General features: G+C 35.7%; 3 protein-coding genes across 3 annotated transcripts; 2 read left to right on the plus strand and 1 right to left on the minus strand.

The window, feature by feature from the left end:
* Positions 1-6,910: 6,910 nt before the first annotated feature.
* Positions 6,911-11,887, plus strand: LOC137722653 (AT-hook motif nuclear-localized protein 1). Its single transcript, XM_068461704.2, has 5 exons — positions 6,911-7,804; positions 9,688-9,755; positions 10,036-10,167; positions 11,058-11,219; positions 11,358-11,887. Exons 1-5 carry the CDS (start codon positions 7,441-7,443, stop codon positions 11,589-11,591), a joined length of 960 nt encoding a protein of 319 aa, XP_068317805.1. The 5' UTR covers positions 6,911-7,440; the 3' UTR covers positions 11,592-11,887.
* A 5,460-nt stretch (positions 11,888-17,347) lies between these two features.
* On the plus strand, positions 17,348-18,233 carry LOC137721951 (uncharacterized). Its single transcript, XM_068460965.2, has one exon. It carries the CDS (start codon positions 17,543-17,545, stop codon positions 18,095-18,097), a length of 555 nt encoding a protein of 184 aa, XP_068317066.1. The 5' UTR covers positions 17,348-17,542; the 3' UTR covers positions 18,098-18,233.
* Positions 18,234-18,268: 35 nt separating this feature from the next.
* On the minus strand, positions 18,269-21,189 carry CLP2 (CLP protease proteolytic subunit 2). The gene is made up of 9 exons (XM_068461710.2): positions 20,995-21,189; positions 20,840-20,883; positions 20,677-20,749; positions 20,122-20,242; positions 19,566-19,703; positions 19,365-19,481; positions 18,926-18,994; positions 18,724-18,819; positions 18,269-18,600 (listed from the first exon to the last, which is right to left on the minus strand). The coding sequence occupies exons 1-9, from the start codon at positions 21,069-21,071 to the stop codon at positions 18,463-18,465; spliced, it is 873 nt and encodes a 290-aa protein (XP_068317811.1). The 5' UTR covers positions 21,072-21,189; the 3' UTR covers positions 18,269-18,462.
* Between the last annotated feature and the right edge of the window lie 1,799 nt (positions 21,190-22,988).

Raw genomic sequence — 22,988 nt, forward strand, 5'->3', positions numbered from 1 at the left:
AGTTTTGAGTTTAATCATCGAACATCATCAAAATCAAATAACAATGAAACCAAAAACTCAGATAATGTCTCTCCACAACGGGAACGGCGTGACTTGGATTCGATCTGTCACCTCTGGTTTTCCGTTCAAAATCTGCTTGATGCTAATCGAAGGTGGGGATGGAGAAAGTGGGAGAGAAGGAATACCCTAGTTGAGAAGGAGTTCCTGATGTGTAGAAGCAGATGGCAAGATGGTTGGAGTAGTTATTTTTGCTTTAGCGTGAAGTTCATGAACCTGACTAAATAATACCAAGGTATTGGACGGGATAAGTAAGCGGGCGTAAGGGGTATAAAAATGGTGGGGCCGGATTAATAATCCAGTGCTTATTTAATCCAAAACTCACCAAACACTTGTTTCGTATTATATAGTACAATCCGATGTCTTATACGGTTTGCCAAACAAGACCATAGGGTTTTCAATTTCATTTTGTATTCGACTATGTATTTAGGCCTTAGTTTTTGAGTTTCTGTTGTTTTGCACCCCCCACATCTTGTAAATTTTTATGTTCAATGAACCGTTACTTTGACTAAAAAATGACAGTTGGAGACACTATAATTTTTTGGGTTTTTATTACAAGTAGTTCTTGAAATTGACCCATACCATCAAGATGGTCTCTGAAAATGAAAATCAATCAATGCAGTCCTTGAATATGGGTGTTGCAAATCAATGTGGTCATTCCGTTATAATTCCGTCAAAATTTATGTTAGTATGTTGATTTGGCATATATGTGGACCCCCAAGTCTATTAAATATTGCCACATGGATAAATTATTAAAAACTTTATAAAAATTAATTTAAAATCATTTAAAACTAATTTCAAAATGATTAAATAAGAAAATTAAAATTTGTTGAACAAAAACAATTAAAGTTGCCCACTTAAAAGCTGCATCTACTTTCACGGAAGACTCAATTTGTGCCAGGAGACAGAGCCCATGGCCATGGGTAGGCTAGAGGCAAAGGCGATCATCTAGAATGACTGAGCCAAGGATGTTGTCCAAGCTTGTCTCAAACATTCTTCGTTCTTAGGTTGTCTCGCTGTCTCAAGATTGGGATCAGGGGTTGCGAAGGGGGACTGGTGATTGTGCCTAGCTTGGTGTTGATCAGAGGTTGGGATGAGTTAGTGGCTGGGTTGAAGGGAAGGGGGTTGAGGTGGGTTGGTGTGGTCAGGGCGAGGAGGGAAAGAGTCGACGTTTCGACGGTGAGGGGGAAGGATTGACAACAACGATGTTAGGGTGGGGTGCGGGTGGGGAAGATGGTGGCTTAGGGTAGCAAATTAAGAAACCCAGGTCTGTGGTGTGAGTAGAGAAGGGTAGTCGTGGTCGCCGAGTTTGAAGAAGAATATGGGGATTGTAGCCGATGAGGATTGAGAATTAAAGCTGCATCTAGTTGTTTAATTTAATTAGATGAAGATTAAGGATTAAAGCTGCGTCTAATTTTTTTTTATCAATAGTTTTAATTTTTAATTTAATCATTTTGAATTTAGTTTTAATGAATTTAAAATAGTTTTTATAAAGCTATTAATAATTTATCCATGTGGCAATATTTAATAGACTTGCGGTTTTGGAACGGTTTGGGTTTGAAACCGAACCACAACGAGAAGCTCCAAGGCAATCTCAAGTTTCTAGTTCACAAGGTTCAATGGTTTTTCATCCATCGATTTCACTTGCACAAGATCCAAAGTCTTCCCAAGTATCGTCTTCTCAAGCCCGTTCACAATCTCCAACTGAAATGGTTAAAATAGTCCTGTCCAGAAATATAGCCTTGCAAAAGATTATTTTTAAATGAAAAATGTCAGGTCATATTCATAAACCATCTCTAACCAAATGGGTTAAATATAGCCCTCTCAATAATTTATCAGTTTTAAATTTATACTTTAAAGGCTTTTTAGCCAAAATGGTTCATGAGATTTGCATAACTCCTCACTTTGGTCATTGAAATTTGAAATTGATATAATTGGTCCTTGAGTTTGTCTACAATCAATCATTTTGGTCATTCTATGAACAATCTCCATAAAATAAGGATAAAATGATAAAAATACCCTCAATTTTTGTCAAATCATTTTGGCCTATTGTTTATTATATTGAGGGTAATTTTGTCATTTTGATCCTTATTTATCATAATTTTTCACCAAATGACCAAAATGATTGATGGTGGACAGTCTCAATGACCACTTTTATTGATTTCAAATTTCAGGGCCCAAAGTGAGAAGTTAGTCAAATCTCAGGGACCATTTTAGCTAAAAAACCTACTTTAAATTTATTGGTTAATTTAATTAAACTATGTTGGATGATTTTCAATCTTGCTGTTGAAATCAATTATTGCAATTGAGGAGCTGGGCCCAAAAATGGGCTAAGAGGAGGAGCTACATTTGGCTAGCCTGATGCTCATTTGGCCAAATAATGACTTGGTGGGCTCCATAGAATTATAGCATGGCCATCAGTTAAAGATAAGTTTTTAGACAAATCAAGCCATTTTTTGGCTTTTGGCCTCTTGTTCTCTCCATTGGAATTGAAGGGGCTATGTTTAGCCCCCGTCCAAATTATAGCCTTGCAAAAAAATTATTTTTTAATGAACAGTGCTAGACCATATCTATATACAATTTCTAACCGAATGGGAATATTTTTTAGCCCTCTCAATAATTTATTATTTTAAGTTTTTTCTTTAATTTTATTGGTTAATTGAATTAAACTACCATATTAAAATAAAGTTTCATGACACATTTTGAGGGCCACTTATCGCTAAATGTTGTTTTAAGTTTCATGTTATTAAATATTTTAATTTTACTTGCATGTTAACAACTTAGACATTAAAATGAGGTAAGATAACATGGAATGGTAAAAAAGATGTGAGAAATGGTGTAGAAATGACTTAAGTATTTATAGGAAAAAAATTATGATTTTAAATTTCGTCTTAAAAATATAATAACAAATAAAAAAGCTACATGACGTTAGCTAGCAGAATAATTGGGCCCAACTTTCAAGGCTGGCTATATTTGTCCAGCCTTTTGGCCATTCGGCTATATTTTGGCCCAGTGGGTCCCAAATTTTTTTAGCCCAACCCTCCTTTGGAGATTAGTTTTTTTTTTTTTTTTGTCAAAACGAGCTATGTTTTGGCCTATAACCCTTTGGCCGGCTCGATTGGAGATGGATTTGGATCCCATCTAGATTCAAATTTTGGGGGTTCCTAAGGATCCTCATATCCTAACGATTCATCGTATATCGTACGGTCAGAAATCATTTGAATTTTTTATTTAAAATTAAACACAAATAGTACCTAACGAAAACTAACTGCACGATGTACGATGAATGTCTAAGATGTGAGAATTATTAGGATCTTCGTAAAGAGGATCTAAAAAGGATTCTCATCCGTTGGAGATGACCTAAGTGTCCAAAAGGAAAGGGAAAGGGAAAAAGTTCAATGATGCAAAGTAGTGACTTGAAAGTTGAAACACCAACTTTTTTGCTGAATTGCAAGAACAATTTATTTTATTGGGTTGTACTACTAATTCCATAAGGCAATTTGACATTGAACTTTGTTTGAACTTTAATTTGAAAATTTTAAAATGCCAATGATAATTCCCTTACACAAATGTTTTTCTCTTTCTATCTCAAACCCTTTCATTATTCATCATGGACCATGGTTAATGAAAATGTGGAGGCAGAAAAAATATGTGGAATGCTTGAATACATTTGAATAAGATTTCATCCTATCCCTTTATGATTTTTGCTTATTTATTTTTTTATTATTTATATTTTTATAGGATATTTGAATATAGGTCCAATTTCACTGCTTTAATATGGACATATGCCATTGAGCACAACGGTTTAGTGATATATTCCTCTTTGTTTATAAGTGAGAGGTCTTAGATTTAATTCTCGGCAAAGATGAATTTGAATCACATTATGGCTAGCCTATTGTGAAACTAAATCCACACCCCTTCTTTTTTAATGTAAATAATATTGTTTGTTAAAAAAAAAAATGAATATAGTCCACTATAGTATGCTACCCCCTCCTCTAATGACAATAACGTAGCCACCTTTTTCAAGATAAATTACACCACTGCCTTTATTTCAAAGGAAAATGAAGGGAGACAAATCCTTAAAAAATGGGCACCCACTTAACTGTCCTTCCCATCAACTTAATCATAGGGTTCAAAATTTAAAAGTACTTTAAATTGGAATAAAGCTATTACTTAAGCATGTAGAAGCTTAAACAATCTTCAGAGTCTGAATGAGCCGCAAAGGTTATGTTTGTCCTTGGCAAAGTATGAGACTTTGCCAGCTACGTTATTTTGTTGGGATTTTGTGGATTATGGTTATGTGCCAATTTGGGTTTGTTCAACTGTCAAGGTGGGCGACGAGTTGATGTAACTTATGTGCTTGGGGTTCTTACGTCCCCGGAGTTGAGGTTTTTCTTCGTTAACGACCTGGAGTTGAGGTTATTTATAGTGGCGGAGCTAGAAATAGAAGTTAGGAGGGGTCTTTAAGCCGTATGAAAGAAATTGAATAAAACATAATATAACTAGGGAGAAAAAGGTTCATTTTTGGTAGTGGAATGAAAAAATTTAATCAAAAGAGAGTAATGGAGTCACAAAAAAAAAAAAAAAAAATGAGATAATTATATCATAAGCACCAAATTTCTTTATAAGTTCTTACATTGAAGTTGAACAAAAAATAATAATCATGACTCATAATTGCAGCTATGAAAATTGGTTTTCAAGATAAATTCTTTCTCGATCTGTTCCATAAATGCATGGTTTCACTGTAAAACAAATCATGCAAAATGGTGAACTAACTAAGGAAGGCTAGTTTGTATACAACTTTGGCTTCATAACAATGCTACTATAAAACACACTTTTTGATCAATTAGAGAAATATAATAAAGCTAGTTGAGAAGAAAAACACGTAAGTTGAAGAACGCAGAGTATCTAACCAAACGCACACAAATAGAAGGTACAAAGTAAAGAAACTTCAGGATAGGCCTGGTGGGCCTTTCCTAGCCACTTGAGGTTATTTATCGGTTAATCTACTCGGAGTTAATGTTGTTTATCCGGTTATTTATCTAGAGTTAAAGGTTGTTTCCGTCATCTCATGTACCTCTATTTCTTGGTGTCACGAATGAACTTTTTTCGTTATAGTTCCACTGATTATGTATTGTCGTTAAGAGGTGTGTGTTAGGTTTGAGTAAGTGCAAGTGTATTGTTTTATACGAAAACTAATGAAAAATTATTTGAAATATTTGAGTTTTAACAAAAATGACAAAATAAAGGATAAAATATAGTATCATGATTGATATTTTAGTGTAAAAATATAATTTTTCATTAAAATAAACAGTAAACAGTACCGGGAGTTTTTTGTTAAATTTCCCTTGTTTTATTCCGGTGCAAGTGGCGCTTGATTACCTTAGAGACTGTGGTTATATACCTGCTTTTGAGGTACTAAGAAGTTCACTTCTCTGCAATAATGTGGAACGGAAGGTTCTAGGAAGAAGACGAACTATACATAGCAGTATTTGCTAGGAGGGTTATGAGATGATAATATTGAATATTGTTAGGGATTAGCTTAATGACAATCTAAACCAATCTTATAATAAAGGGATTAGCTTAATGACAGATTGAAATAATGAATTACAATAAGTTTTCAAAATAAGTAATTTTGGATAATATTATTATATATTTTATTCATCCCGATAAATTTGGTATGAAAAAAACAAATTTGAAGTTGAACCAATGTTTAAAATATCGGTATCAGCGAAAAAACCATATGTAAATTCGTGAAAATATCGACGGATATATCTAATATCAATAAAATTTAGAGATTGCCAAACATTGGTCCATATCTTTTTTTGATTTTTCGTATTGAAAAACTTTTAAACGATGAGTGGAACCAATCATTAGATTTATTTCCATAACACATATAAAGCCAACTGTTATTAGCACTAAAAAAAAAAATAAAAAATTCATATTTTGCACTCCTTACGGCTGTATTTTTTCTTTCTAAATATTAAAAATTTAGAATACAAAATGAAAATTTTGGAATGCCAAGAGTAACTTTATTTTTTTTGTTCAAAATATAAGCTTGCATAAAACCAGAGAAAACAACAAAGCAAAACACAAGACATGGGAAATGAGAAACAGAAAGCAAAAAAGGTAAAGGAACCCATCGAACTAAAGTAGGTTTTATTTATTTATTTATTTTTTAATAAACGACATTATTATACTAAAGAAAAGAGGGTAGGTTAAGCTTCATCAATAGATTAGCAATAATGTGATTCAAATTTACTTTTGATGAGAATTGAATTTAAAACTTCTCAATTACAAATTAAAAAAAAATACCATTATACCATAGTTTTTTAGATTTCTCAACTTACGAATGTGAGTTTAAATAACGCAGCTGCAGTTGTTGAAGTTGTATCAATACCACAGATTTTTGTTGCCATAAACCAAAAAGTTGATGCCTGCCTAAGCCCACACCAGTACCAACCCCCCCTCCTCCTTTTTCTTTTTCTAGACAATTTCTTTCTTCATGCCTTGGCAACCTAATTTTACTTTTCCATTCACCTAAAATAATAAAATTAATAACAGCAATAATTACTACATTTCACTTTTGCCCATATTTCAAGCAAAAGATATGCTTAAGAAAAGAAATAATAAAAATAAAATAATATTATCCACACATATTTTTTAATTTATTTTATCTCACACTCGAGAATTAAAGTGTGAATAACACCATCAGAAAATTCCTACCATTAGACAATTCGTACCCTTACCCTTTTTTTAATATATTATTTCTTACCGGATTCCAACCAAAACAAGAGATTTATATTTTAACATAAAAATGCTAATATAAATAACATGCTCAAAATGTCCATTTAATTTAATATTTTTTTGCCCATTATTTGTTTTTCATTTCATTTTTTTTAATCGCACTTCGGACAGTCTTAGGAAAGTTAGGCACCCAATAAACTGTAAAACAAAATACAAAGCTTTTCTTACTATTATCTCAACAATTTTCCATTCAAATCACAAAACCAGAAAATCTAAGAGCCCAAAAGATCAAATCCAAATTTTTTTTCCCTATGACCTCTGTTTTTCCGGCTAACTTTGCTTTTAAATAAAATAGATTTGAGTAAAACTAAACCTTCACAAGCATTTGCAGCTAATTGTTTTTTTTTTTTTCCCTGTAATTTTAATTTTTTCTGTGTTAAAAGCTCAGGAAGGAAGCTTCACAGTCTGTTGTTTTTATTTTAATTTTTTTCTCCATCTGGGTTTTCTGTTCCGCGTATAATTTCTGGTTGTGTTTTCAAATTTCGAATGAGTGGGCAATTTTAAATTAGTAAAGTAAAAATGGGTTTTTGTTAAAAAGCTCAAAAGATACAATTTTGGGGGGTTTAAGTGTTAACTATGGAGGGTAGGGAAGGTGGTGTGAATAGTAGTGGGGTTACAGTTGTGGGATCAGATGCTCCATCAGACTACCATGTCGCTCCAAGGTCAGAAAACCCGACTCACAACGCTGGATCAACACCTCAGGCGCCGGTTGCGCCGCCACAGGCGGCGTCTCTGCCGGCGGCAGGGTTTATGCCGATGAAGAAGAAGAGAGGGAGGCCAAGGAAGTACGGACCGGACGGGAGTGTCACCATGGCTCTGTCACCGAAGCCCATATCGTCCTCTGCGCCGCCGCCGGTGATCGATTTCTCGGCGGAGAAGCGTGGGAAAGTGAAGCCACCCAGCTCAATGAGCAAGACCAAGTACGAGGTGGAGAATTTAGGTAATGAAAGAACAAATTTTTGGACTTACCCTTTTGAGTTTGAGTGATTTTATGCTTGTTTTTGAGCTAAAGTCGAAATTTTTAAGGTTGGTTTTGTGTGGTTTCTGTGTTGGGATTGGGTGAGATATACTCTAATTAGAGGGTATAGATTTGGGGTTTATGGGATGCTTGTTGGGTAGATGTGGGACCTCTGATTGGATGCCCTTCTTACTTGAAGGATCTTGGTGTGTGTGTGGGTAGTGGTTCTGAAAGATGAGTGTTTTGTGGGTTGGTGGTATGGGAATGAAGGAATCTTCTTGTTCTGGCTGTCCTTTGGAGGGCACCTCTCTCTCACCTTTTTGAGGAAGAAAATGATGTCAGGTGCCAATTTATGTACATGCTAAAGTCTGCAAGTGATGGTGAACAGACTTGGACCTGAAACCTGTCTTCAACTTGACAGATCTAAATCGTAAACTATAACAACCTCATCCTTTTATTTATGTCTTGTCCATGTTGAAGATCTGATTCTGGTTTTATGTTGTTTCATAGGTTTCTCAGAATGTAATAATCCTAGTCAGTTACCAATGTTCTTTGGTGTTTGAGTACATCTATATTGTGGTCAGTCAGCTTTCATAGTATTCTTCGAATGATTCTCTACAACATGAATGGTGGAACATCTGTTGTCATAGATACTTGCCTGTGTTGGATTCGAGTTTGTCATCTGCTGGCTGCTTGAATGTCTGCATGAAAATTTTGAAATCCCATCTACCAATCATCCTGCAGAAATGTGTCGTTTGGAATTTGAGTAATTTTTGGCTGTTAATTTTGACGAGATAATTATTTAGTTTTTTTGTTTGCATGAAGATTTTTTATTTTATTTTTTAGATTAATTTGGGACAGACATTTAACATTTTGGGACTACTTCCAGTCTTTCAGTGATTTAATTTCATCAATGCATCATAACTCTATCCTTATTTTTTCTTTATCCTTTTGGATAATGTACTAATTGTTCGGCTATATGAACAGTTATTCTAGATTATACAAAAGATAGATTGAAGTGAACGTCGGAAATGTTGATTTAGCATAATGGTGTACTTAACTTAGTTTTATAAATAATTAGCTTAGCATTACTGGAATAACCAGGAATAATTCGAATCCTTCTGACCAAGAGTTTTCAATTACCTAACTGTAAGCATTACTAATATTCTATTTACATTGTTGATCAGGTATGTGTAGTAGTTATCTGACACAAGTAAAGATGGTAAATTATAGATTATAAGGGAATCAAGTGATAGTTAATTACAGGAGTGCATATGATTTCTCTCTGATGTGAATGGCAATGCTTGGCAATGCTTGGAAATGATGACAACTTCTGGATGTTAACAAATTTATGCAACCACGGCTCTGGAAGCTTGGAAAATCATACTGGAATAAGCTACTCCTCCCTTGTAAATGGTTGCTGTGAGCTTTAATCATAGTATAACACCAACAAACCGCAGATGGAAGTTTTTGGATGATGATTACTGCATTAATGTGATAGTGCTATTTTTTGTAGTTGTCTTGGTCTTACATAAAACAAGCGTGTCAGCATAATAAGAAAGTTTTCCTGATATGTTTTGTGGTTGTTGGTGTCGGTTTTCACTGAGATATGCAGTTGCCTGAAGTCATCAACACTTGTTTTTTCATGGTAAAAACTGAAGATGAATGTGTACCTTTTGTTATGTTTTGTTTGTTTATTTATTTATAAAGCCCATGAATTTATTATGGCTCTTGAAATGATCTACATTACTCTGCCTTTGATTTATGGAACAAGTAAAATGTGAAGTGCATGAGTAAAAAAATCTTTGACAAAGTTGAGAGCTCCTTGTGAGGTGGCTAATCCTGTTAGTGTTCTATTTTTGCAGGTGAATGGGTTGCATGCTCGGTTGGTGCTAATTTTACACCCCATATTATCACTGTTAATTCGGGAGAGGTAATTAACTCTAATAATTATGTTTGTCATATCCTACATTGCTAAAACCTTCATGATGTCAATGGTTGGTCTAAATGAAAATATTACATAAGTTAGATCGCTGGAGATGGCCAATTGTGAGTACAAGATTGGTAGATATTATTTACTTCAATCAGTAATTGGCGGCCTGTTTTACACTTTCAGATCATTTAGTAACTTCGGTAGGAGTTTTGGTTTTTAACTTCAATGAGTACTTTAAGAACTTAAGTTGACTTTCCCCTAACAACTGTGGTTGTCTTAGGATGTCATGATGAAGATTATATCATTTTCTCAACAAGGTCCTCGAGCAATATGCGTGCTCTCTGCCAATGGTGTTATTTCAAGTGTGACTCTTCGTCAGCCTGATTCTTCCGGCGGTACATTGACATACGAGGTGATGCATTTTAACCTTTTTATGATAATATCACTGTTTCGTTTGGATCAGTAATGTGTGGCATTTTAGAAGTATTCTGGAATGGATAATTCTATTAACAATGATTTGTTTAGTATCTGAATTTTTTCCCCATAACTTTCTGCTATGTCGTAAGCATAAATGTAATTAGCTTTTGGAGTTGATTTTTTTCTGTTACTGATTGTATTAAGTGGCATACTCATTCTCTGATTCCGCCTTACTCATAATGAGTATTGTTTGAGACTTCAAAAGTTGGTGGCTTTTTTGTTATTGGTAATGCTTCCTCACAGAGCATGCAAAGGAAATAACCACTAAAGACTATATCCAGTTTTTATGTCTCCTTTTAAGACGGGAGCTTTTTGTTGTTAGCCCATCTGTTTTCATTTATTTTTCATGTCATACTGTGAACAATGAGGCATATTTTCTTAGTCCGTGTGTAGTTAAAGCCCTATCTTGAGGTAACTGTTATTTTTTTTTTTCTTTTCTTTTTTACCTTGTTGGCCAAGTGATTTTCTACACTTCTGATAATATTGATTGAAGAAAATTTTAGCATCTGTGTTGCTGACAAAAGTTATACTAAATGAAGATGAATGCTTATGTCTTTATTCAGAAGTTTGGTATCGGAAAAGTTAGTTTGGAAGAATTGTGCCTTTCCACCATTGTTGTCAAACTCATTACTCTCTCAATCACATATATTTCAACTTTTTCCTCTTATGCAGCCTTGATTTCTGATAATTTGATTTAGTGATTGTTTTTCATTGAACTTTCCCAAACCACAGGCTGGGTTCGTTTTTACTTATCTTTTGTATTATTAAATGTTCTTTTGCTAACCACGGGTGGGTTCTCTTGTCTTTGCATTCTTGTTCTTGCAGGGCCGTTTCGAGATATTGTCTTTATCGGGTTCATTTATGCCCAATGAAACAGGAGGGACAAGAAGCAGATCAGGCGGGATGAGCGTTTCTTTAGCAAGTCCAGATGGGCGTGTTGTAGGTGGTGGAGTTGGTGGTCTGTTAGTAGCTGCAAGTCCAGTGCAGGTATGGCTTATTTTATTTCCAAATGTCTACCTGCGTCCTTGCTCATTTTCACAAGAAACAAAAAAGGCAGGATGGTTACGGGCTGCTTTTTAACGACAACGAAGCATGATCTGAGATTTCTTCCTTGCTTTAAATCAGGTTGTAGTAGGCAGTTTTCTATCAGGAAACCAGCATGAACAGAAGCCTAAGAAACAGAAACATGATTATATAGCTAATGCAACACCAACTATGGCTGTTCCTATTTCAAGTGCCGACCCAAAACCGAACTTCTCATCCTCGACTTCCTTCCGTGGAGATAATTGGTCGTCATTGGCATCCGATCCAAAAAACAAGACTGACATTAATGTATCTTTGCCGGGAGGCGTAATGTGAAGAGTAAGTGCTTCTAGTTGCAATATGAGGTTTCTCACTGACCACATTGGCAATTAAGCTCCCCTATTCCCAACTGTTGTTTGTTGTCTGTAAACTTGTTGACTACTAGTATCGTTGCAGTGTTCAACCCCATTTGAGGTGTTCTTTAATTTAGCCGCGTAGGTAGGCTTCTAGTGCTGCTTCGGCAGCCTGTTGTGACATCTAGAGTAGTTTGATCATGTAATACTAGCGACCGAATCTGCCTTTTCTTGGATTGATGTAATGTGATTTGAAGTTGTTTGAGACGTTTTCACTCATCTTTCTCGATGGTTTGATTCTGTTGGTTCAACTCCGTAAACTTCAGCTTTTGTTCCTTTGATTTAGTTAGATGAAGGCTGAAGGCAGGAATTAGGTAGTCTGTGGGGATGTACAATCTTGGAAAATGATGAAATTTCCGGGGGTTTCCGGTTTGCTTTGGATTTGTTGTTTTGAGTACTTTTGCAGGGGGAGTGGATACATTCCTGATGAAAGTTGAACGTAGATGGACCTTATCTCCGACTTTCTCAGTCTTTCTTATTACCGGTTGTATACAGTATATTTGTATCTCTTATTAAGCCGAAAGAGAGAAATAAACAGAGGGGGAAGAAGATTTTGATTTTCCCTATTAACTTTTGATGTTTACACTATAAGCTACATTTAGTAGTTCTCATGCGTGCGGGCGACTGGTTTGGAGGGGACATGAAGTCAAACTCTAACAAGTAGACAATTATCAGAAACAAACATCAATTAAGACAACTCCAAGGAGAAACAAAAATTGGAAGTCTTGAAGATTATGACTAAAAGCTGCAACTACACGGCAAATCACCACCATAGTTTGCCAAGCAATCGGCCACCTGATTTCCTTCGCGATTAATGTGAGAAATCCAAACATGCATGGAGAGAGAATGGTATAACAATTTGCCCAATCAACTAACAAACGCCAAGGCACATGAGAAGATCCATTAAAAAAAAATGTACTGCCAAATAAAAATCACACTCAATCTAAAGAGAATGTCAACCCATCGCCAAAGCTATATGAAGAGCATGAATAATAGCTTCAAGATCGCCTCCAAGGTAGTAGCAATTCCAAAAGATATTACAATGCATTCAAGACAATGACCCAAAGTGGTCATGGAAATTACCACCAAAACCAGCCATGCTCGGAGAACCATGAGTCGCATCGTCAGTGTTAACTTGAACTTGAAAAGCACAAGGAGAAATCCAAAGAAACTCATGAATTCTAAAACTTGCGAGCGAATGCCACTAGCACTAATCAACTGTAAACATTTTCCCTTCCAAACGGATTAAATTTCGAGCTTGCCAAAGTGAGTAAAAACCTGTCCCAATCATACCCCACCATAATAACTGAAGTTGAGTACCGAAACCACGCTACAAAGGACGTTGACTGTGATGTCGGAGAAAAAAACACTGATTTTGGAGTTTTTGTTTACCAGATTTCATGTCTCTTTCACTTGTAATCACAACCGGCAACTCCAACTCAACTCAAGTCAGCTGTCGTCAACATCAACAACTCATTAGTCGGATTTATAAAGAGAAAATGAGTGCACGGGTAGATCTAAATTATGGAAAACTTCGAAATATAAAAAATTGTCTTTGCCCGACTGGATTTTTTTCCACCCGAACAGTTTCAGGGCCTGGTGGCGTGGCGTGGGGTTGCGATAGGAAGCAGCGGTGTGAACAATTGCAAGAAAGGTAGGGAAAAAAAAAAGGCCTTTGTTGCTTATATTGTTGTAGAAATATATTTTTGCTTGATAATGAAACCATAATGCAACGTTTGATGAAATGAAAACTAGTCGCAGATAATTATAGCTTGTAAGTTGCTACATTGTTTTATTTTTATCAAAGTTTTAAAGACATTAGGCGCTAATTGTGCGGCGAGCTGGGAGGACACCTAAACGGATCTAGACGCAGTTTCTTAATTTTCAAACGTCTAGAAACTAATCGGGACTATAACCAGCCTTTTAGTGCCTAGGCGAGGCCTAAGTGGCGCTAGGCGGAGATTTTAAAAACAGTGATTTTTATGTAATGATTGCTAATAATGTTGTCAATCTAAATAAACCTTAAAGGGTAAATTACATTTTACCCCCTTAGGTTTAGCATTTAGGTGCAATTGCAATATCTTACATCATCTTTAAAACATTTCACTTTCATACATTAAATATGATTTTCATTTCATTTTAATACAACCGTTAGTAGTCAATCTGTTAAATTGACTGTTAAATAATGACGTGGATGCCATGTGTTCGCCATGTGTACACCAAAAAAAAAATTTCATGTAATAAATACCAATTTAAATATAAAGCTAATACAAAACTAAACTAAAAAAACACAAGCGGGTCCACATCTTCTTTTAAATGTCTTCTGAGTCTATACTCCCCATCTTCTCCAGCTACTTGCACCAACGAAAAAAATTATGCAGAATCTTCATATCGGCCCTAAATTGCACTACTTAATCGAGCAAAAACCAAATAGCAATCCAAATAGATTTGTGGAGGCGCTGGTCTGGGGAATTTAGGATTTGAACAAATCTCACTCCCAAATTTACCTCCGCATCTAGGAGTTGCAGGCAGCGGGCGACGGGCGGGGGAAACGTCGTTGAGGTTTCTATAGTAGCATGAGGAGGGAGGCAGAGGGACGCCGTCTTCGGCCCTGCAATATGGACCTAGGTTTGGGGGAATTTCAGATTTGGACAAATCCAACCCCCAAAATCACCAAATCCAACCCCCAATTTTTTCGAATCCAACCCAACCCCTAAATTCAATCCACGTTGGAGTTGTTGATGGCATGGGAGTTCTAGGTGTTTGTGGGGGTGAGATAAGTGGCAGCGAATTTGTCGAGGAACTTGTTGAACATGACGACTCCTACGCCAATGCTGCAAGTGACGAGGCTGTGGGTCTTGAGGGAACCAAAAGAAGATGAGGAGACACGGAGGAGGTGGGAGATGTCTTTTAAGAGAGCAATGAAGGAGTCGGCGTCTTGGGGCTTCTTCGATGGCGTGCTGCGAGGAGAGGAGTATAAACCTTTGTATGTGGAACTTAAGTATAATCAACCTAATATTTGAACTATGTGTAAGTATGAGAGATTAGAGTGATTACACTAATATAAACTCACGTAAACATGCAACACTTACTTGTTGAGTTCGCCATAAAGATTAGAAAGCAAGAAACAATGTAATCACAATGGAACTAGGGTTTGCAGTAGCAGGTTTTACTACAAGAACTTGTGGTGCATGAAGGGTTATGTTCTTCTCTTCTCTGGGACTAAAAAATGTTCTACAAGTGATGGAGATTGTATCAAAATGAACTGGCATCCGAGAAGAGAGACCATGCAGCAGTTTTAATTGTGTAAGGCCATAATTGCTCCATCCATTGTGGTTGCAGTTATCCCACGTTAAGCAGAGTTTTTAGCAAACTCATTCTCTTAAGTTTAAGTGGTAGTTACTTCCCTTTTTAAGTGTTTTATCATGATTAAAACACAAATTACAAGTCCATAAATAATATAAGTCCATTAAATCTTCATAACACATACAATAACATGGTTTTGTTACAACTTACACCATTCGAAAAACCTTACAAGGAGGTGTTGCAGACGGGATGAGAGAATGAGATGTTGCAGACGGAGGAGCGGAGAAGCCTGGGATTGGATTTTATGCCACGTTGCATGCGTTTGTCAGCCACGTCAGTACAAATGTGGATCCCATATTTGCCACGTCATCAGTTAACAGTTTAATTAACAGATTTTCTAATAGATGTATGAAATTGAAATAAAATGATAAGTAAATGTACGAAATTGAAATGTTTTAAAGATGTATGGGGTTGCAATCAACCCAAAACCTGAGGGCGTAAAATGTAATTTACCCAACTTAAAAGCTTTTATCCACCCATGCACAAAATTTCATGAAACAAAAGAAGACCTAGGAGGATCCTCGCTGGATCATGGAGATCCTCTAATCACATCTGTTCATCGTACATCGTGCGGTCAGAAATTATTGTAATTTTTATTATTTAAAATTGAATATAAGCAGTATCTGATCGTATGATGTACGATGAACGGATGTGATTGGAGGATTCTCGGGATCCTCACAAAGAGGATCCGGTGACGATCCTCACAAATGGGATCCGGTGACGATCCTCACTCAAAGAAGACGAGGTCAAAAACATATTTCTTAAGAGTAGCTCCACTGGAGTTGATAGCCCAATGGACTGGCTATCAAACAGTGCCAAAACGCCTGAGCAAGAAGGTCCAGCCCAAGCTGGCGATTGAGCCTGAGGGGGCCCGAGCAAGAGGCCCGTGGGGAGTTGCTGGCCCGAGAGCCCGGAGTGGGTATGATGCAAGGCTGACCTCATGGCTAACGTCATGGCGACGTCAGCCACATTTTCTTTCTTTTTTGCATCAAGCAGGTGCACTTCAAAAGCGCGTGGACGTGCGTCGTCCGACACGGTTTTAGACGTGGGGCTCGTGGCGCTTTTCTGAAATGTTACCGTTGGGGAGGCCACGTGGCTTCCCCACGTCCATTGGATTTCAACGGCAACATTTTATGGACTGTTGGATTTCCAACGGTAAAAAAAAAAAAAAAACATTATTTAATTTCAACCGCTGGATCTGAGATCAAGGGTGCATGTTATTCGGCTTTATAAATTAAAAAAAAAATGAAAAAACAGTTTAAAATTTTGAAATCTTACCGTTGTGCCACGTGACACAATTTGGAGTGTTGGAATTCAAATTTTTTTTAATCCAACGACAGAGATTAATTATGTGAATAAAAAAATTATAAATCTTATCCGAAATTACAAATAATATTATTTTGTATTATTTTATAAATAAATAAAAATACTAATATTTTATTGCCTAATGTTAGGACTATTTAGTGTAGGGGTAAAGATTCAAAAGACAATTATTGTTCATTAAAGACAGTTACTGTTCACTGGATGAATTAAATAGTGAATAGCTCTAAGGGACCTTTGCAATGATGAAATTGCTCTAATGAGTCATCTCTTGCTTTGTAATATTTTATCATCCTGTCCACTTCAAATCATTCCCGAATACTGGTTTGATTCCTCATCCGGTCAAGTTTCATCCAATAAAAAATAAAAATCTTAATTGAGGTCAATGTCTATTTTTTCGTTTGTTTTGGTCAACAGCCTAGAAAGTTAAACGTGTTTTGGAAACCTGAATTGCCACAAAGATTCCCAGAAGTTGAGTTGTGTTTTAAATTTAAACGTACAAGTTATCAGAAACATGCATGCCCTCAACCAAGTCTTGTTTGGAATTACTTTGTAAGAAGCACTTATTTTTTAAAAGCTTTCATTAAAAATACTACAATATCCAAGTGCTTAAAAGCAATTGGAAATAAAAAATTTGGCATGATATTTCTATATAAAGCACTTCTTTGACTCAAAAACATTTGGCATGATATTCCTAAACAAACCCTATTGTTCTGCACAAGTTGGCTTCTTAAATACAAGTCTGATTTACATCTAGATTACACAATTTATTAAAACGTGTTAAACTAATGATCATGTTGACTTTAGTTCCCCAAATACACTCCAATTTCGTATACTTAATTAATTTTGTGTTTGCCCAAATTACACCAATTTTGAAAAATGGGTGAATTTGGACATGGCTTTTCTTCTTAGTAGGTTCAAAAGTTAGCTTGGAAGCCCATGAGAAAGGCCGCCTGTTTCTCCGAGCAAGATAACACAGAAAAAACAGTGCTTAATTTATGCTTGAAGTTTTCATTACTTAACAAAAACTATTAGCTAATTTTTAATGTCAAATTTGGAGTATACAAATAATATACTCCATCAAACTTTCCGGGAAAATCTGCAGACACCTCTATAAATTACATATATTCTCAGAGGAAACTTGAGAATTAAACTATCAACATCCCATCTGCTTGTAAAGACCCGGACATGATGTTTGTTGGAGTACCAAGACCTATTTTTCTATTGCTGTTCTTAGCTTCTGCTCTTGTTCTGAGCTATTTTCTACAATCAATCTCACGACGCGATCTTCAATTCTCGTCCAATCCTCTGTTTGTGTTTTCGTTGTTTAACATCATTATCGGTGCCATCATTGTCGGAAATCGCAGGCCATCTTCCGGGAAAGCTGACGATGCCATATCTTTTGTATATCATTCGTATGAACTAGAAGAAGATGGAGCTGATGACTCTGAGGATGCAAAGAGTGATAAATACTCGAGTTTGGAGGGTTGTGACCACTGTAGGGACCATGTTGATGACAACGATGATGGTGAAAGTGAAGATGATGATTTTGATTTTGAAGGCTACGAAGAAGATGACGACGACAATGGCAGCGATGACGAGATTGGTTGGGGAGACATGGATGAATATGACTGTAATTTGGAGAAACGAATCGAAGACTTCATTGATAAGGTTAACAAGGGATGGAGGGAAGAGAGGTTAAGGGATGGTCTCTCCTATCCTTTACAGCTAACCTACCTGTGAAGTATTTACAAAGCTCAAGAAAATAATAATTTATTTTTACTATAATTTTCCTTCGTCTCTCTTGTTCTCTGCCATAGAACGCATAACTTTAATTGATACCTGCAATACTGAAATGTACAGATGCTGAAATGCGTGATAACTGTCGCCTCGCCTGTGTGAGAAAAATTGATATAGCATCCTTTTGAACAAATAGTTATTTCCAAAAGTCTTAATGTGTAGTGTTCCTTCAAAGATCAAGGGGAAGCAAATTTTATGCAACAGTTACGACTGTGCAGTAGTTCTATACTACATGCAAGTGAACTTCAGAAATATTTTGAATATTATAGCTGCAATCAACCAATTTGCCAACCAGAGCAATAGTTGTACTAACCAAGACCTGATCCGGTGTCTTTGAGAGGTGCGTCAGCCTTGATACGAGGTGGCCTAACAACACAATCAATGAGCCCATATTCAAGAGCTTCCTGTGCATTAAAGCGCTTCATCCGACTTAAGTCTTTGTTAATCTGAATATACACAGTTCAGAATGATCATTCACTGGAACACATAAGCAATGATGCTTCATGCACGGGGCCATAAATCTACTTAACCCAAAAGTGATTATAGGATTACTAGTCAAACCAGCTAACCTTTTCAACTGACTGCCCTGTTTTCTTAGCCAACTCATTAAACAGGTAATCCCTGATTCTGAGAAGTTCATTTGCTTCATTTTGTATGTCATCGGCCTGCCGCAAGATTTTGTAAAGACTCGTGAACACAAGGACCAAAAATCTAAGAACTTTAAAGGCATCTATAGAAGCCATTTTAAGCATTGACAGGAAGCAGCGATACCTGGCCACGAGCAGCCCCGGCAGGAGACTGTAGTGCAATTCTTGATAGTGGCATTGCAAATCGGTTCCCCTAAAAAAAGCAAAAATTACAAAAAAGGTGGAATTTCAGAGTTCAGTCATCTAATAAATAGATGACAGCAGTAACATTTTTAAGCAGTACTAGAAGATAATCCATCAAATTATCAATGCATGGCGGTGCTAAACAGCATGAGTTAAACGATGTGGTCAGATAGCAGTATAAGAGACAGAGAAGTCCTCTGGTCAAACTCCTAACTACATATCTAATTCCTCCACACATTATACCGCATAATCATAGCTGTGCACTTCTAAGGCTAAGAAGAGGAAAAATGAAAATTTATGTCGACCCTCTTCATGATGAGCATTAGTATGTAGTACCAAGGACTTCATCAACCTGGACTAAAAAAAGAAAGAAGTATTACCTTCTCTCCAGCGGCAAGAAGAAAGGCTGCCAAGTTATAGGCATAGCCCACACAATGGGTGCCGACAGGACTTTTTAGGCTCTGCATCGTATCATATATAGCCATGCTCGGAGTAAGCTGAAAATAGCGCAAGTTTTAGATATGGAGCATGGAAAAACAATAATAGAAAGAAGTAAAAGACTAATAATGAAGATAGCTCACATCTCCACCAGGACCGTTGATATACATATAAAGCCTTTTGGAAGAATCAATAGTGTCGAGGTACAACATTGTTGCCAAAATTTGATTGCTAAACTCTTCATCTATATTCTGCCCAATGAAGATAACCCGTTCTCGATACTACATTCCAATAAAAAAGAAGCTTTCTTAGAGAAGCAATAAAAATGAGATTTCAGTAAACTCAAGAAGTTGAAATCCAAACAGAATTCTCAACTTCGGATGGCATTTAACGTATTCTTTTTATCTAGCTAACAAGATAAGTTCACGGAAGATTTGGAATTATCAATAGAAACAAAGTAGAAGTTCACGGTACCATTTGAAATATTTGGGTGGGAACAAACAAACTGAAAAGCTTCATCATCTAAATACAAACATGGTAAAATAATCTACTTGAGTGGGATACAAGCCTCTTAATTGGTGATACACGAAACAAAGGGTCATTCCTAGATGTGTTCCGTTCCTAAGTTAATGACCTGTCCTATAACATTCTATGTCAACTGTCTGCTCTTTTCATATGGAATTAACTGTAACAACTTACTAGAGCATTCCACAAATCAACCCATTGCCAAGTTCCCTCACCAGGAGTTCTATAGGGCACCTTTGGCGTCCCTATAGGCATCATTCCAATTTGTGCCCGAGATGGTCTATGGTGTCGTGTCCTGAAAAGTGCAAACATTGAGATACATCATCCGTGCTTTTCACAGATTGATTTAGAAATTCAAGCAACTCTCAGATTTAATAAAATAAAATAAAAGAAGTTATTATTCTTTTTATTTCAAGAGAACCGAACAATTGAGGTTCCTTAGGGAATTCATGATAACACTTATAAAGGGATATTTTGGGGCACACTAATCTATTGAAAAACGATATTCTAAACTACTCTAATTACGGGAAGGGGGGATTCGAACTTGGGTGCACCTGGCATACACGGATTTGGCCAAGTCGCATAATCCACATCAGCAAACCCTACTATAATGCTCTACAAAAATTCAAGTGGCCACCACCCATATATCGAATTTACACTAATTTTCGGCACAGAACCAGAAAACAGCAGAAGAATTAAGCAAATGAACACAGCCCATCTTTTAGTTACCTGGACTGAAGGCTCTTATTAACTTTGCTGTAGAACTCAACCGTCAAGTTAGGGTTTTTAGCTCCAAAAGTACCTTAATTTTGTCAAAAAAAAAAAAAAATGATTACATAGCAGAAAAAGAAGACCGAAATTAGCTCCCGAGAAGGATGGAGGCAACGAATACCCAAAGACTGCAGCTTTAATCCTGAATAATGTTTTGTTGAGCAACTGCGGAAGGATAAATGGATAATTACAATTAGAAACACTAATCTTTTTAATTTTTTGGATTAGAAAACGGATTAAAAGAGAGATGAAAAAAAAACCCATGAGAAAGATTACCTGGGAGGAGGAAGAGAGAGACTAGCTTGGCGATGGAGGCCTGGAGAAGAAGTGGTTGGGTGAAAAGAGACTGCCATTTTCACCAACTGAGAGAGAGTTTTGGGAGGTTGGGATAGGAGGAAGAAGAAGGGAATAGACTGAGGCGGGAGGGATCCGCTAGAGCCGGCACTAGTTTGTTTCCAAACCGTCGTTTGTTTGACGGGTCGGGTGATTGGTTTTGTCATCATCATATAAGATCCGACCCTGACTCAAGTTTGAAACGTCACAACAAAAAGCTCGACCAACGGTTGTACTCAATTAGTCCGCAGAATCTTCGTCAAATTCTATTTGTGGAATTTGCGATCCTTCAATCATATATATTTATCGTACATTGGTCAGAAATTATTATAAATTTTATATTGAAAATTGAATATAACAGTATCTGATAAAAATTGACCACACAATATACAATAAACCGATACAATTTGAGGATCCCCGGAATCCTTACAAAGAGGATCGAGTGAGGATCCTCTTTCCTCAATTAGAAGTTTAAATGACTTTAAAAGAGTTTACAAATGTATTTAATCAAGATTTAAAATAAAATAATAAAAATTTGAAGAAATTCGATTGTATTCATTTGAAAATTTAAAGTTTTTTATAAATTTTTTGGGTATTGAATTAAGATTTTTAAAGTTAAAGTATGCAGCCAAAAGTTATCTAAATAATCTTTGAGTTGACACATAAATAGGGATGGCAACGGATCGGTTTGGGAACGGAAATGCTATATCCATCCTAGGCCTGACAATTCCTGACACGACCCGATAACCCGACACGACACGACACGAAATTAACAGGTGTTCGGGTCGGCACGATAACGAATCGGGTCGTTATCGGGTAACCCGATAAGCACCTGTTAAGATAACGGGTTGATTCGAGTATACACGTGGGTAAAACGATACACAATAAGCAGAATATTATTTTTATAATTTTATAACCCTAAAAAAAATGTTGTAATAATTATATACATTAATTTAACAATTTTGTACCCCTAAAAACTATAATAAATATATATATATATATTAAATTAACTATAAAGTCTATAATAATTATATATACTATAATAATTATACCCCCAAAATATTAACTATCTATAATAATTATATAATTATATATATATATATATAATTTTGAATTAAATTTTATAAAAACTATAATAATTATTAATTAATATGCATGATGCATCCATTGATTTGATTCCATTCCATTCCTACCGCCCTTTTTGAAGAAAAATAGAGGGAAAATGAAAATGATAAGAAAAGTTGAAATTGAAACAAAAAAGTGAGGGAATTAGGGAAAGATGTTGGAGGGAAAAGTGAAAATTATAAGAAAAGTTGAAAAGGAAACAAAAAAGAGAGGGAAAAATGAAAATTAATAGAAGTGGTGAGAAATTTATTATTTTTTTTTTATTAACTTTTTATCACACATATGACATATCTCACTATTTTTATAATGATATACTACTCCGTGTACCAGTCAATTATACGTACAAAATAAATAGATTTAAATCTACTTAATAAATAAATATATATATATATATATGTATATATATATATATACACCATTGGAACTTGATGGGATATGAATTCTTCGAAACTAATTTGAACGATCCCAACAGTCAAACTTGTTTGTATATGCTTTGAGATCACATCAGCAAAAAATCGCAAAAAACAAATATTCAGAGATCAAGTAACGTGACAAAACTTTTCGACGCTTATAAACGAAAAATCACAATTTAACGGTTATTTTAACTTCGATTTTGATGATTTTTTATAGCTACACTCCTTGACCCTATATGAATACAATGAATGAATTTGATCTTCAATTTAAAATATTTACACAAGTGGATACTACAAAATCTTATGTTATATTTGATGAAAGTATAAATAAACTCTAAGTGTTAGTTAATCTATTGTTTTTATGGGATAAGAATTCTCTTAAACTAATTTCAACGATCC

Source organism: Pyrus communis, chromosome 4 (assembly GCF_041283825.1).
Source record: "Pyrus communis isolate YQ-2024b chromosome 4, ASM4128382v1, whole genome shotgun sequence".
Classification (NCBI taxonomy): domain Eukaryota; kingdom Viridiplantae; phylum Streptophyta; class Magnoliopsida; order Rosales; family Rosaceae; genus Pyrus; species Pyrus communis.

Excerpts from the sequence above, each read along its gene's own strand:
- LOC137722653 (XM_068461704.2), top strand. The coding sequence starts at position 7,441 with ATGGAGGGTAGGGAAGGTGGTGTGAATAGTAGTGGGGTTACAGTTGTG. Across the intron at positions 10,168-11,057 it reads GCGGTACATTGACATACGAG|GGCCGTTTCGAGATATTGTC; the intron begins GTGATGCATTTT and ends TTGTTCTTGCAG. Across the intron at positions 11,220-11,357 it reads TAGCTGCAAGTCCAGTGCAG|GTTGTAGTAGGCAGTTTTCT; the intron begins GTATGGCTTATT and ends GCTTTAAATCAG.
- CLP2 (XM_068461710.2), bottom strand. The coding sequence starts at position 21,071 with ATGGCAGTCTCTTTTCACCCAACCACTTCTTCTCCAGGCCTCCATCGC. Across the intron at positions 20,884-20,994 it reads CTCTCTCTTCCTCCTCCCAG|TTGCTCAACAAAACATTATT; the intron begins GTAATCTTTCTC and ends ATCCTTCCGCAG. Across the intron at positions 20,750-20,839 it reads ATTAAAGCTGCAGTCTTTGG|GTACTTTTGGAGCTAAAAAC; the intron begins GTATTCGTTGCC and ends GACAAAATTAAG.
- LOC137721951 (XM_068460965.2), top strand. The coding sequence starts at position 17,543 with ATGATGTTTGTTGGAGTACCAAGACCTATTTTTCTATTGCTGTTCTTA.